At 47.6% G+C, this 15,464-nt stretch overlaps 5 protein-coding genes across 5 annotated transcripts; 3 read left to right on the forward strand and 2 right to left on the reverse strand.

Moving 5' to 3' along the window:
* Nucleotides 1-336: 336 nt before the first annotated feature.
* Nucleotides 337-3,101, forward strand: PENARI_c007G02030 (glycoside hydrolase family 55 protein; the record flags this gene model as incomplete). The annotated part of the gene is made up of 7 exons (XM_022630764.1): nt 337-634; nt 692-1,144; nt 1,199-2,321; nt 2,376-2,456; nt 2,514-2,606; nt 2,660-2,853; nt 2,908-3,101. The coding sequence occupies 7 exons, from the start codon at nt 337-339 to the stop codon at nt 3,099-3,101; spliced, it is 2,436 nt and encodes an 811-aa protein (XP_022489228.1).
* A 2,785-nt stretch (nt 3,102-5,886) lies between these two features.
* On the reverse strand, nt 5,887-6,998 carry PENARI_c007G11737 (zinc-binding alcohol dehydrogenase family protein; the record flags this gene model as incomplete). Its single annotated transcript, XM_022631231.1, has 2 exons — nt 5,887-5,890; nt 5,944-6,998. 2 exons carry the CDS (start codon nt 6,996-6,998, stop codon nt 5,887-5,889), a joined length of 1,059 nt encoding a protein of 352 aa, XP_022489212.1.
* Nucleotides 6,999-7,432: 434 nt separating this feature from the next.
* PENARI_c007G09801 (uncharacterized protein) lies at nt 7,433-8,452 on the forward strand (the record flags this gene model as incomplete). Its single annotated transcript, XM_022631138.1, has 3 exons — nt 7,433-7,470; nt 7,528-7,757; nt 7,824-8,452. The coding sequence occupies 3 exons, from the start codon at nt 7,433-7,435 to the stop codon at nt 8,450-8,452; spliced, it is 897 nt and encodes a 298-aa protein (XP_022489135.1).
* Nucleotides 8,453-9,655: 1,203 nt separating this feature from the next.
* PENARI_c007G05943 (MDR family MFS transporter) lies at nt 9,656-11,362 on the forward strand (the record flags this gene model as incomplete). The annotated part of the gene is made up of 2 exons (XM_022630956.1): nt 9,656-9,973; nt 10,028-11,362. 2 exons carry the CDS (start codon nt 9,656-9,658, stop codon nt 11,360-11,362), a joined length of 1,653 nt encoding a protein of 550 aa, XP_022489146.1.
* Nucleotides 11,363-11,663: 301 nt separating this feature from the next.
* PENARI_c007G04736 (uncharacterized protein) lies at nt 11,664-14,727 on the reverse strand (the record flags this gene model as incomplete). Its single annotated transcript, XM_022630910.1, has 3 exons — nt 11,664-12,713; nt 12,760-13,687; nt 14,528-14,727. 3 exons carry the CDS (start codon nt 14,725-14,727, stop codon nt 11,664-11,666), a joined length of 2,178 nt encoding a protein of 725 aa, XP_022489315.1.
* Between the last annotated feature and the right edge of the window lie 737 nt (nt 14,728-15,464).

Below are 15,464 nucleotides of genomic sequence, written 5' to 3' on the forward strand. Positions count from 1 at the left end.
ACTTGCATTAGCTTCACGTCTTGCCCGGCTGTCAGAATCGATCCTGCGGAATCTCGGGCCCAGCTTGCCATGTATATTTGCTCGGATGGATTTTGCACCGGCTTAACGTAGCGCCACATGCAGCTAATTTTGAGGGGAAGCTGGGTTCCAAGTTTTTCTTGCCTAGTCTAGGCCAAAAATCAATTCTACGGTGATGATGGTGTTCAAGATACTTTTGATACTAGTTCCTAACAGAAATTTATATCTTTCCCATGATATATCCACGCATATAAATAGGATTGAGCGCCGTGGTCTCTCAGATCCAGTCTTCACTTCAACCAACTCACCAAAGCAAAAATGGTTCGCTTCAATATATTGGCTATCTTGCCATTGGTACTTAATGCAAGTGCCGCCCAGATAGATATTCCGTCCGTCGATGCCGCTGTCTCTGCGGCGCTCAAAGATTATGGGAACTATGGAGCATACACCGGCCCTCAAAAGAAGCCCCCGGCTAAGGCAAAAATCGCGCAAGAAAACGCATTGCTCGCCGATGGTTCAAAGTTTTGGTTGGAATCAATAGGCCATCAAGGTGTGTCTGCCTTTGGAGCTTCTGGATATCAAGTCTTTCGCAACGTCAAAGACTTTGGGGCGAAAGGTAACGTGCTTTCTTGATCGAAAAATAGTGGGATCAATATATTGACATGAATCCTAGGTGACGGCGTTACCGATGATACTGCAGCAATCAACGCAGCAATTAGCAGCGGCAGCCGATGTGGGCAGGGCTGTGCGTCAGATACAACAACTCCAGCACTGGTTTACTTCCCTGCCGGTACCTATATGATTTCGTATCCGATCTTCGACTACTATTACACGCAAATTATTGGAGATCCCAAAAACATGCCAGTAATCAAAGCAACATCAGGATTCCAGGGAGGATACCTCATCGACGCCGACCCTTATTTCACTTCGGAACTTAATTGGGGATCTACCGTCGTATTCTTCCGGCAAATCAGGAATCTTGTTCTGGATCTCCGCAATATTCCCACAGGTAACACCGTAAGTGGCATCCACTGGCCAACCGCACAGGCAACCAGTCTTCAGAACATGGTATTTCAAATGAGCTCAGCCTCTGGCACGAAACACCAGGGTGTCTTCTGTGAAAGCGGTCAGTTGCGATCCCTCTGATAGTAAACCGTGATCTGAGACTAATACTTCAAAGGCTCTGCTGGATATATGGGTGATCTTGTTTTCAATGGCGGAAACATCGGTGCAGCACTAGGCAACCAGCAATTCACCATGAGGAATTTGACGTTCAACAATGCAATCACCGCTATCAGCCACTACTGGGACTGGGGATGGACTTATAAAAACATCAATATCAACAACTGTCAGGTCGGCATCGATATTACCTCTGGAGGCCATGACCAGCAGAGTGTCAGCTCCCTTACCTTGTTGGACAGCTTCATCACTAATACCCCAGTGGGTATCCGTACTGCCCGAGACTCCACCTCTAAGCCTCCAACGGCTGGTAGTGTTGTTCTTGAGAACGTCTCCGTTCAAAATGTCCCTGTAATTGTTCAAGGCCCCAGCCAGACAACTGTTCTCGCTGGTGGAAACGTCCATATCGATGCTTGGGGACAAGGTCACAGCTACACCCCCAATGGCCCTCAGACCTTCCAGGGTACCTTCGCGCCAAACTCTCGCCCGGCATCCCTCCTTCAGGGACAGCAGTTCTATGAACGCTCCAAGCCTCAATACAGCACCGTGAGCGCATCCTCTTTCAGCAGCACTCGAAGTGGTGGTGCAAAGGGTGATGGAAAGACAGACGACACAGCCGCTTTACAAAAGGTTATCAATGATGCTGCATCCTCTGGCAAGATTGTATACTTCGATGCTGGTACGTACCTTGTAACCAGCACTCTCAAGATTCCGGCAGGCTCCAAAATCGTTGGCGAAGCCTACCCCGTGATTATGTCTAGTGGCAGTTTCTTCAACAATATGGGTAGTCCCCAGCCTGTTGTTCGAGTTGGGGCTTCCGGTGACAGTGGTCAGGTTGAATGGTCGGACATGATTGTTAGCACAAAAGGTGCACAGGCGGGGGCTGTTCTCATTGAGTGGAATCTTGCTTCTCCCTCTGGTAGCCCCTCTGGGATGTGGGATGTACACGTGAGGGTTGGAGGTTTCGCAGGTTCCCAGCTCCAGGCTGCACAGTGTATTGCGACGCCAGGCACAGCTACTTCGACGCCGAACGCAAACTGCATTGCTGCCTTCATGCTCATGCACATCACATCATCTGCAACTGGTCTGTATATGGAAAACAATTGGCTCTGGGTTGCGGATCAGTATGTTTTCCTTTATTTCCCCTCTTAGGACTCCTGCTAACCTACGTGTATTAGTGACCTTGACGGAAATGGTCAGCTCACCATCTATAGCGGTCGTGGCATGAACATTGAGAGTACCCAGGGAAATATTTGGCTGTAAGTCGCGCGTTGAGGTCCGAAGAAAATATCAAGATGAACTAACTGAACATCCAGCTCGGGCACCTCGGTGGAACACAACGTGTTGTACCAATATCAGCTCGCTTCGACCAAGAACATTTACATGGGGCAGATACAAACAGAGTCAGCGTGAGTATTGCATTTCCGTCACATAACCGGAGTCCTTTTACTAATATTCCCAGATACTACCAACCAAACCCTCTCGCCACAACTCCATTCCCGGTCGTCTCATCTATCCATGATCCCAACTTTACAACCTCCTGCGCTGGCAAAGGCAAGTACTGCGCTGAGGGCTGGGGTCTGCGTGTCTTAGATTCAACAGGTATCTTCGTCTATGGGGCGGGATTGTACTCTTTCTTCGATAACAATGATGCCTGTAAGCAAATCAGTCTGATACCATCCTACCTATGTCGAAACTGACATTTTCTAGCATGCTCGGCTCAAGACTCGGGAAGAAGCTGCCAGAACTCAATCTTTAGTCTTGAGGGGTCATCGTCGGTCTCCATCTATAATCTCAATACGGTAGGATCGGCCAGTATGGTTGATATTGACGGCACTAGCGTTGCCAACCAGGCTGATAACTTGAATGTGTTCAATGAGAATATCGCACTGTTCAGAAAGTGATTTGGGCGACTTGGTTGGTCGGGATGTTTGGTTGTCGAATATTTAAATTGAGAAGTATTCTTAGTACAGCGAGGTCCTAGCTAACTTGTTAACAATTCCGTTAATAAGAATCCTACCTTCCTATGCGGCGTAACCTAGTCCATATTGAAAACGTAAGAGGACTTCTAAATTGCCTTTTCCAGTTATTTTCGCCTGTTTGGATTTAGATCGCACTACCCTAGCGCCCGCCGCAGAGAAACTGATTCGAGCAAGTTGCATTAGTACGAGTCCAGTCCATATCAAATCATGGATCCACCTAAAAATGACAGTGAATACCAACGACTTTCTATCGTCTCAAGTTCAATTGCAACAATTGGACCATTTCCGACATCACGGGGCTCGTGTACCTCCCTTGTACTGTCCAAGGAGATAAAGAGTGTCAAGGGCTACCTGGTCCCCTCAAAGACGGTGACTTATCGAAGCAAAATCCTCAAGAAACGACGTCTTCTGCGCACCAAAGTGAACCACCCGCTCATTCAGAGATAAAAGCAGCACCGGTTATACTTCTTCATAGCACGGAGACCGCGGAGTGCTTTATGTCATTTCAGACATGCTCGCGTGGTCATTGGGACTCACGAATAGCTAATCGGTTTTGAAGCGTTATAGCGTTGGGCCTACAGTAACACAATATATATATACAATAGTTACCAAAATCGCTTGACACTCTGCTAGCTCTACTTATTATGTTCCCACAGTTGGGGCTTAATCATTTACTAGAGGAGTTGCATCAAATAGAAGTGATAAAAGAGTCAATCTGGTGTCTATACTAACGCTTTCTTACGCCTTCCTACACGTTTAAGCTACGGCCTATGTAGCTTGGTCGACGGGCGAGACATTCCTTACATACTTAACCCATCGGTCAATATCTCTCACGAAATGGCGTGCGATACCTACCATAATCCCTTTGTCGATAAAGAATGACGGATCTTGGTCCTCATAGATCAGTTTTAGGTCTAAACCATTGGCTAACGCCATATTGTATGTCTGCCGGAATTGAGGTTTTAAGTGATTTCTGACATTCGCTTATGCTATACGCTATAACTTCTAACAGCTTCATCGCTTCATCTCATAGTCTAGGAATATTCGATGCAAGCGCGGAAGTGGCTTTGTAGCCCTTGATGATCTAAGAGTTTCCAACTCCCCAAATGAACGGGCTCGATGTAGATGCAGGACGAGTGATTCTGAGTGATCATTAGAAGACACCTAACTACGCAGTTGGATTTGTTAAATATTCAAGTAGCCAATGGAGGAGGCTTGTAGCAACTATAATTGCGGTGGGGCGCTGCTGCGGACCAATGATGCGCCTTGAGCCATCATGGCACCGCACACTCGATTCACTTGCGCTAAGCCCAAAACGGTTCGGCTCTGTTTGGGGAGGGATCAATTTTATGGTCCACTCAGTATATACTGGTGACGCGCGCTGCCGCACGCTGACGCCTCTGGAACGAAGTGAAGAAAGCGGAACTAGCGGCAAAATATGCACATGGAAGTGATAGTAGACGAGATGGCGAGGTAAAGATATAAAAGTTTGAAGAGCTATTTTCTGATCGGCCGTAGATGTGCAGGAAATGTACCCGAGATAGTTTATATGTATAGCACGATACGAAATGGGTATTTTCGATTATGTGAAATTCAGTGTGGAATACGAGTATTATTAGTAGCACTATAGGCAACATGGCGTACTAGTCCTAAGAGACCCGACAGCCGTAGAGCTGAAAGTACCTTCTGGGTTATAACGTTATAATCAAAAATTTCATCACGAGTTAAATCCCAGCCGAGGTTCAACTTCAATCTCGCTTCTACCTAGGTATGATGCGTACTATTCTTACTTAATAATGAGACTATCTATGGATCGGTCCAAGCATTGATTAAGTTACATAATCTTCCATTGAGTAATCTGTCTGCCGAATAAATCAAATAATATAGCACGTTGTAATATATCGCATTTACTATGGTACGTTGGGGTGCGCAGCTAGGTTTCATGCGCAGCTCATTTACCGATGTTAACTAGTCAACTGACTAGTGTTATACACCTTCACAGTCGGTTGTAGAATACGAAAGAACCTAACTCCGGGCCCGTCTACAGAAACCTCTACTCCGTTTCACTCACAGAGACCTCGCAAGCTCATGGTTATTGATCAAGCTGCGGAATAAACACCCTTCCTTACCGTTGGTTAAATGCAGAAATTCCAGAGGCTACTTCAATTGTGGTTACTAACCCGGGCACGGTACAATAGTTGCGCCGCTTGCTCCACAATAACTGCTTACGAGATGCGTATGATATCTAGAACTCTCGATATACGAGGCATAATTGACGCATTGGAAATCTACCGATAGGTTTCCAATGCGGCAGCGCTTCGCGTGATCTTCTCGCTGAAATCAGTCGAGATTAGATGGCTTGACATTACCAAGACGCAAGAAATGATGTAGAGCATCAGTCTAATTTGCAGGTCCAGTCTCTCTTGGCGGTTCGTCAATCAATCATGCCAATTGGTTCCCTCAGTGCTAGTCTATACAGGCATCCCACGGTCTGATTCTTCACTTCTGAAGCCTCAACTTTATGTGTTGTATTTCAGAGGAAGATTGCGTGATTCCATCAAGTTTGGTAAGTATACGTCGTGACGGTAATTATGAAGCCCGAAAATCGATCAGTGTCCCTATGCTTTTGGTAATTGACCTAATTGACCCACGCACAGTCAAGCTTTCTTATAGTTGTGGTACTAAGTCTCTCTGACTCGATTTTGATTCATCTCACTTTGTATATAATACAACGCTAGACTAAGCTGGAAAAGCTACTACTAACTTGCCCCCGGCTACAGCGCCTGCACGTAGTTTGTTCAATCCATCGAAAATACCCTCAAACCCTTCCTTTTGCTTGACAGTAGGGATCGGTTTCAAGACATGTGTGATTGTTGGAAGGACCTTGTAAAAGCGGACAAGAGCTTCGCGGTCTGCTGGCCTGGTCTCGAACTTTGGGCCAACTGGTGGTAGCCACTGAAAAGGGCGACCAAACACCGTATATGCCACTACCATGTCGTACGTCACGCCCGGAACGCTTGACTTGCCATTGGGCAATAGCGTTATCACCGTACCACCATTATTTCTTAGTACTTCTGCACATACAGAAGTAGATTTCCCTTCGGAGAAACAATCGACGGCCTTCGAAATCTTAGGATATGCCTTGATGACATCTGCTGCGACGGTTGCTGATTTGTAGTTAAACACTGCAGAGGCGCCGTACGCCTTGACAAGGTCGAATGAACGCGGCGAGGCCGTCGTAACAACTCTATACCCTGCTGCCTTTGCAAGCTGGATGTGAAACAGTCCAGCGCTAGTGGCTCCGGCATAGATGAAGATCGCCTCATCTCCAAGGGCCGCATCATCACCTTGGACGAAGGGGAGGCCATGACGGACATTGAGGGTCAACATGGCAGTCACGGCTGAGACGCCGTAAGTGGTGGCGTCCGTGTCGCTCATTTCATCAGGAATCCTCCAAGCCAAATCCGAGTCAACAACCAAGTACTCGGCAAAAGCGCCCTTGTTGGGAAAAAGGCCGCCGTGCACGGCGCCCGCCACGCGATCGCCGGGTTTCCATCCTGACTTGACGGCGCTGCCGACCTGTTCGACCACGCCGGCATAGTCGCAGCCTATTATGGAGTGAGGAGGAGAAATGGCATCTAGGTGCTTGAAATCCGTCGGATTCAACGCGACCGCCTTGACTTTGACCAGAATATCGTCTGGCGAGATTGTAGGAATGGGAACATCCTTGACATGTCCTCCCTGGCCACCGACTGATTTGCTACAGACGAGGTTGACAAGCCTGGTGACAATGCTGCGATTAGAAACAAGAGCCTTCATGATGTGCCGATGTGCAACGGACGAATAAAAGGATATGGTGAAGAGTACTTATAGAAGGGGTCAACTATCAACGTGACATGCTTCCGATTGCGTTAGGGGCGGAAAACTTTAAGTATGCCGCCACTGTAATCTGCGGTGTGAATGGGGCAACTATCTTGCCGACTTATAAAGTTAATTCGAGTCGCTACGGAATGGTTAATAATCCACCCGAATATGACGGACGCAGAGGAGTGCGGAGTTGAGACAAATCGGCTGGGTCACTGATAGTAAGGTACTGTTGCTGGGTAATGTGTTTAATAATCAGTCCGTCATTTGTTCCTATATCTAGATTATACCTTGAGGTCCCCCTCGTGCTTGATACTAGTCAAAACATATAAGCAGGCGGTGCTGTGCGGTGAATATATCCTTCATAATTGGCCTCATTTCACCTCAATATGTCAGACTCAAAGCAAAGGTCAATCCTGATCACCGGGTGCGCTGAGAACGTCCACTCCCTCCATACTCCCTGACCTAACCGTCCACTCACTAGATGTTCCCAAGGGGGTGCCGGTAACGCCCTAGCCCTACAGTTTGCCTCTAAGGGCTTCCGTGTCTTTGCGACCGCCAGGTCGCTGAAGACTTTGGCCAGCCTACAGGAAAAAAATATCGAGACTCTTACTCTCGATGTCACGGACGCGAGAAGTATCGAGACTCTAGCGACAGAAATTTCTCGTCGTACAGGAGGTTCCTTGGACATACTTTTCAACAATGCGGGCACTCGTAGGTTATCTCCAGATTAATCGACTACAGGTTTTCGCACGGGAATTAACGCTGCTCGCACCCTAGTTTACGAAGCTCCCGCCGTCGAGGCAGATCCCGCCCGCGTGCGTGCGCTCTTCAACACGAATGTTTTTGGCCTCATGGAAGTTACTACTGCCTTCACCCCTCTCCTGCTCGCCGGAGTGACTGCAGACTTTTCGCCGATAATAGTTAATGTCGCCTCTGTCCTAGCACGCGTCCCGAATCCATTCGCTTCCGCTTACAACGCTAGCAAAGCGGCTGTAGCTTCCTACTCGGACACTCTTCGACTCGAGCTGCAGCCGCTTGGCCTCAAAGTCAAAACCTTGTATATGGGAGAGGTATCTACTCCATTGATGGCGGCGGACAATATCAATTTTGGACCCGAGAGTATTTACCGCGTGGTGGAGGATTCTGTAAAGGCACGAACAGCTACTCACCTTGCAAAGACGATGGGCCCGGCCCAGTTCGCCCGGGAAGTTGTAGACGAAGTTATCAGTGGAAAGAGTGCCTCGATTTGGAAAGGTACTAATGCCTTTACGGTTTGGTTTTTGAACGCTGTGGGACCAAGGAATGTATTCGATAGTACCTTGTTGAAGGGGGCTGGACTAGACAAGGAAGAGGCCAGGTCGAGTATTTTCAAGCTTGGCCAAGCAAAGGCCAAGAAGAACGTTTGAGGAAAGGGTTAAAGTAGCCAGATATAACTAGGTAGGCTCACAAGCCTTAGTGCTATTGACGTATTCGGCATCCATATAGTAATAGAAATGCTTGGTGTTTGCCTTTCCCACCTTGACCATGTACTAATACCAATTCTAATAAAAGGTAAACTGAGCATAATTTGGTAAATAATTACGTAGATGTTCGAATATTTATCCCGGTGTAGGTTATATAATCCTTATAAAGGTAGGCCCACGGGTGCTAACTAAAAATATATGCCAGCCTCCCTTAAATCGTATATATTCCGGGTATGCATCTTTAACTAGTCACCACCTACCTTTCACGGATTATATAACCAACAAGATGAGGATAAAATGTCAATAAAGAGGGGCCCTTACATTACTAGCTTGCCGAGTTTTACAGCACTCATTTGCTACGTTATAGATGGCTTCTTGCCAAGCCTTTTACGCTTGGTCAGCACGCATTTGGGTCAAATATTCGCTGCGCAAAGTTAGTCCTAGGTATTACACTTATTCTATGCTATAAGGCCGATATTGGTCTATTGTAGAACTAGCGCGTACCGTTTCTCTTGCAATCGACATAAAATTCTCAGTGCAGGCTCCGCCGAGGCGAGGAGCGTGGTTTCCGCGGAGCACATTCCAGACTTCTGAGATGCATATACAACTACGCGATCACCAGGACTTTCTACGTGATTAGATGTTCCTGTTTACAGATAGAATGTGGAAAAAGACATCTGAAATTTGCTCGAGAATGACTCGACTCCTGATCCCACCTGGGTAGGGATTAAGAGATAGGGGTTCCTTGGCAGTAGCAAACAATGCAAGCGCGGAAGTGGCTTTGTAGCCCTTGATGATCTAACCGTTTCTAACTCCTCAAATGAACAAAGTCGATGTAGATGTAGGATGAGTGATTATGAGTGATCATTAGTAGACACTTACTACGCAGTCGTATCTATTAAATCTTCAAGTAGCCACTGAAGGAGGCTTGTAGCAACTATGATTGCGGTGGGGCGCTGCTGCGGACCAATGATGCGCCTTGAGCCATCATGACTCACCTTGATTCACTTGCGCTAAGCCTAGAACGGTTTGGCTTTGTTTGGAGTGGGTGGTCAACTATATGGTTCACTCAGTATATAATGTTGTCGTCTCCATTTGTTGATGTCTTCCAATTCAACCATATAGCCATCTTAAAAATCAGACTAAATGGCTGAGAAAGATCCCATCGAGGGTCTACGCCTCCCCGAGGAGAACAGCCTGTCGACCGGCAACAGCGACTCTGGCGCAGACGATGCGAGCGCCTACGAGCTGACCGGAATTCCACTATTTCTGGTCATCACTGGACTTGGTCTTTCTATTTTCCTCATGTCACTGGATTCTTCAATTATCGCCACTGCTATACCTCGGATCACGTCACAATTCAACAGCACCGGCGATATTGGCTGGTATGGAAGTGCATACTCCTTTGCGATGTGTGCTTTGCAGCCTATCGCGGGTAAACTGTTTGCGAACTTTGCGATGAAGGTGAGATAATCCCAATCCTCTAATTGTAGATAAAAAGCTCATTAACAATATTAGGGCATGTTTCTCGGATGTCTTGCCGTTTTCGAGCTCGGCTCATTGCTCTGTGCCCTTGCTGTCAATAGTCCTATGCTCATCATCGGGCGTGCTATAGCCGGAATTGGAGCAGCAGGTTGCTTTACAGGAGCCTTCTGTATTGTCGCGGTTTCCATCCCGCTGGTCAAGCGACCCTTCTATATCGGAATCCTTCAGTCAACCTTCGGCATCGCTACCATAATTGGACCCGTGTTAGGTGGTGCATTCACAGAGCATGTGACGTGGCGGTGGTGCTTCTGGATCAATCTCCCCATCGGTGCTGTCACTATCTTATCACTGGTTTTCTTTTTCAAACCACCTCCGCGCAACTCAACGAAAGCTCCGTCGGCTCTTAGTAGACTGGAAAACTTGGACTTTCTCGGCGCTTTCCTTTTCGCTCCCGCCATCATCATGATCTTTTTGGCTCTTCAATGGGGAGGAACCGAACACGCTTGGAAGAGCGCCACCATCATTGGCCTCTTCATTGGAGGCGCGGGTCTCGGCGTTGTCTTTGCTTTCTGGCAAATACGACGGGGTGACAATGCCATGATTCCACCGCGTCTGATCACTGAGCGTACGATGTTCTTCTCCTGTTTCAGCGAGTTCTTCGCTATGGGTGCTGTTTACATTTCGATCTATTACCTTCCAGAATGGTTCCAGGTCATCAAAGGCGCCTCGCCCACGAAATCCGGAGTCATGTACCTCCCTTTAGCACTGTCAGATGTCCTCTCTGCAACCCTGACAGGTGCCTCGCTCAAGTATCTTGGATACCCAAATCCCTACATGTTCCTTGGAACGGGCCTGATGAGCATAGCAACGGGACTCTTCTCAACCTTCTCCCAAAGCACTCCCCACCAGCAGTGGATCCCATTCCAAGTCCTCCAAGGTCTTGGTGTGGGGATGACTCTCTCAATGCCTTATGTTGCGACACAAACAGTCCTCAAGCCAGAAGATATTCCTGTCGGTACCTCATTACTGCAATGCTTCCAATTCTTTGGCGCTTCCGTGAACCTCGCCATTGCTGAGGCTATCTTTGAGAACAAACTTGTCTCGCGACTGGACAGTTGGGGATTTGAGGGCCATGAGATAGAGAAAATTCTCAGTGCAGGCTCCGCCGAAGCGAGGGGCGTGGTTTCCGCAGAGCACATTCCAGGCGTCTTAGATGCATATAACTACGCAATAACCAGGACGTTCTACGTCGCAACCAGTGTTGCGGCCGTTGCATTCCTCCTCTCTCTCGGGATTCGCTGGAGGAGTATCAAGCCGAAACCCCAGCCTGCTGTCTCTGATGAGGAGGCTAGGTCTTCAAGTCAATAGGCTCCAGTGGCACTGATAAGTCAAAGCAAACATGGAAAACGGAGGATTATTGAATGTGAGCCCCGAGCGTATCACAAACCATCACGACTTGCTTCGGGATTTGCTATATATATACTTTTAGAATAATGATGCATAGCCAGCGATTTTTCAAAACGTGAATGAAAGCGTTCTTCATTGCATACTCTCTGTCTTTCTATATGAATAAATATTTGTCAAACATTGTTTTGTTGCCGTAAATCATTATCAAATGTAACGTTAGAGATATATACATAGTCAAGAAAAATATAAATCGCTAGTAAAATTAACAAAATAAGGGCCATATCTGTCCTTCCTTCACAGTATCAACCCACGATGGCATTATATCACCTCGGTTGGCAGTAAGATGCTCATCTTGCCTGCGCCATAATTCAGAAATGATGTTTCTAGCGCTGGAAAAGGCAGCAAATCCGCAAACAGAACTTGCCCTGTCCAACAAGCTTGTTATAGCATCTCGTCTTGACGAAGACATGGCCTCGCATCCTGCAATAAACAGTGGCCAAGCCGTCCCCGGACCAGTGGGATCATCTGGTGCAAGGGCCGCACTGCATGACTCCAGCGCAGCAATGACGTTGTCAACATGACCTTGAAGAGCAGCTGGATGGGTTTGTCTGATCCTTCGGTAGAAGAAGATCACCAGGGCTGCATTCAATGCTTCCACCATATGACTGTGCGGCTTGGAGTCGGCATGAAGTTCCAAGACTCCACCCCTCGTGCGACCCAGACTGAAAGAGCAGATCATGTTTTCCAAGCGCATGCTGCGTCGCTGTAGAGCGTCCCATGTTTCGAAGTTGAAATCCTTGCCTGACTCACGTGCTGTACGGAATGTCTCTAACACATTCGCGAGTCTGGTAGTCTGTGATACCAGGCTAAGCCATGTTTCCGGAATACCATAGATCTGTTTGTATAATGTCTCAGGGTAGCTTCGTGAATCTTGGAGATGAATGTCGTGAAGTCCAGAGGTTTGATCTTTCGGTTCATCGATGTTAAGATCATTATCTGAGTTTTGTGTTTCAAGTCGAAGAAAGTCATCGAGGCGAGGGGTTGGTTCCTTGGTAATCGTTGTATCGGAGGGCCGTGTAGCGCTTGACCGATATGATTTAAATCGAGAGCCAAGAGCTTCGAGGGAGGAGGAGGATATATTGTAGTCGTGTAGAACGAAGGTGCTTTCGCCGACGATTCGTAGCCATGTATAGACATGATGTAGAAGTCGGGCCTTCTTTGATATTCGCGTCTTTGATAGCCCCCGAAGCCGTAATAACCGCTCTGCATCAATCATGAAACATCGAGCATGCTGTTGCTGACCGGACATTATCTAAACAAGTTAGTGCTATTCAGAGAGTCTCGAAAAGGTCACTCACTGTGAACTGAATAAGAATACAGGCAGCCATTAGCTGATCTTTGTATTTTGCCTTTTTTAGACCGTGGGTTTCAGATTGTAGCGAAATTTGCATATGGTCCTTGGCTTGTTGGTACGCCTGATTGGCAACCAGCCACCAATACTCGGGTGGTTTGGTTGATATTGTCGAGGGATTGAGAACAACATGAATGGCCGAGCATGCAAGCAAGCCATACAAGTTCGCAAGCCTAGCATGGCTAATCTTCTCCGTCCCGAGGAAGGTTGAGTCACCATAAGTGACGACAGCCGCTGGAACATTCAGAATCTTCCAAGGTGATTTCTGCAGACATGGGATTGCCATTATCTGTGGGATGACGATATCTTGGAAGTGTTTTAAAAGACACGGGGTATCATTCAAAGCATCAATCTCCATCGGTATAGGATCTGCCGGTGTCTGCTGGGGTGTGAACATCCGGAGCAGCTCGTCATTCATGGTCGAGTCCGCCGGGAGCAATCCCATTTCTTGGCTCATATCGAAAGTTAGATCATTTGATATAGTCGATGCACCATTCATAGCGATTCCGTTCTGATCTGGACTGAAGCTCAATAGATCGGACCAGTGGAGGAAGTCATCGATATAGGATAGGGAATCTAGGATTGAGGAAGGACTGGGACCTTGTACGTCTTCTGACACCACGGTCTCAACTTGTTCAGGTACAATTCCAGGTGATACTTCGGACTCAACCTGGTTAGGTTCGACTTCATGTAATTCTTGCAGTGGCTGTGGTTTTCCTGGCGCAGTAGAGAAGTCGAGGACTGCAAAAGGTCCGATCACAATATCCCCATCAAGTGAACGTTCCGGGTCTCTGAGTCTCGAGTCGACCTCGGCCAAAGATGCATCAATAGATCCATATAGTAGATCAGCTCCGAGAGCAGCGCTCATAGACAGTCTGGATTGTTCTATAGCATGATTTAATATCAGAAGAAAATCCTTGATCGGATAATTTACCTGTGTATAGATGCCGCCTAGTACCCCGACGAGGTCCCTCAGCCCCCTCGCTACTATCAGTGCGCATCCAAAGCACTTGATCGGAGAATCCCTCGCATGTCACTCCGAGGGCCCGACAAGTCCGACAAACGGGCCGTTTCTGGTCACATTTGACATGCCGGCGCCTGCACGTGCTGCAACCTCCGAGCACATGCGACCGACGAGGACGTTGTCTCTTTGTTACCATGACTAGAATAGATATATTGCAATAGATGTTATTTCCGCATATTGATAGAAAACATGGCGATGGGCCAACCCCGCAAAGCTCGGAAATGCCTTCCTAACCTGTGAATTGTTATCTTATCTACCGCCAAGGAACCGATTGCCTCATCCTTTAGTGTGTCGGAATCTCCTCCTGCAATGAGAGACCGCCGGGTGTCCGTCCAAGTACTTGTGAGGCACGTTGTGAGTGTTGCAGTGCATTGGTACCCCACAACACGTTCGCGTGACCGATAATTCATTGCCCTCGTTCGGGCTCGGGCTTTGAACGATCGTGGAATCTATCAGCGGAAGCCTGTATGCGATATCCGCGATGATATGCGAGATTTTGCTGAAATTCTGTTCATTTTAGCATTAATTTTGCTATGTAAACCAAAGGTGTTGAATGAAGACATATCAGTCTGCCACTTCCGACAAAATACAGACTCTCCTTGTTCCACATCTTGCCGTTGCCATTTTCGCCCTTGACAGCGTTCTCGATTAGTTATAAGAGAATTTGAACATTGCGTTGCTTGAGGGGTACCTCTTCCTTGACCGTAGATGATAGGTGGGAATATTAGCGCGGTCTTCGGCCCCGGTCAAGTTGGGAATGAAGTCGTCAACAACCCGCCTGGATGAGTTTTGGTGGATGATCTCGCGGACCTCATCGGCGCCATCGACATCACTAAACGCCTGGTCAGATACCTCGCCGAAGCGACCGTTGACGATGTCTGAAATTGACATTACGCTCGCTCCAGATATCTGGATCCAGTATCCTACTAGTTGTCAGTGGCCATCATCTACCAGGTTCTCTGTTGGCTTAATCTCACTAGGCTTCGACCCTGCTCGCTTAGCTAGGCCACTTGCGATAGCCTCGACGCTCCTGATATGACTTGAACTTGCAGCGTCTTTGTATATTAGTAACGCTCGATGTTGTTACTGGGGATGGCTTAAGAATAACTATATCCGTCTGGCTAACCTCCTCGAGAGACCAGGAGCCAAGACGCCCGACACGATGCGGACTTCTGGATAAGCCCGTGTAAGGGTAGTGACTTTGGCCGCATCTCGCATCAAAACCCGACACTCATATTTGGGGTGTGTCATCCTAAGAAGATGCAAGACATCACCACCAATGTAGCCCGAGGCGCCAGTACTATAAAAACAATTAGCAGGGCGACTCAAACAAATATCGGGCCACCTACAGAAAAATGCCCGCCATATCATATGATTTCAAACCGAGGTTCCTTTCGGACAAGTGCTTTCTAAAAGTCGTGTGCCACTAGAAAATCTTCAAAGAGTTTCACTCTGTCGACCAGGCAGGCGGTTCCGACGATCGGCCGTGGGGGAATACAAAATAGGAAAACGACATCCAATCTATAGCAAAAGGGCAAGGTAATGGTGCGTAGCTGTATTTGGTAAAAATAAAAGGTGTCTCGCCTTGAGGCTAGCTTGGGTTGCTGCGAATCTTATTTGAGTCGTGC

This window comes from Penicillium arizonense (genome assembly GCF_001773325.1).
Source record: "Penicillium arizonense strain CBS 141311 chromosome Unknown PENARI_contig007, whole genome shotgun sequence".
Taxonomy (NCBI): Eukaryota; Fungi; Ascomycota; class Eurotiomycetes; order Eurotiales; family Aspergillaceae; genus Penicillium; species Penicillium arizonense.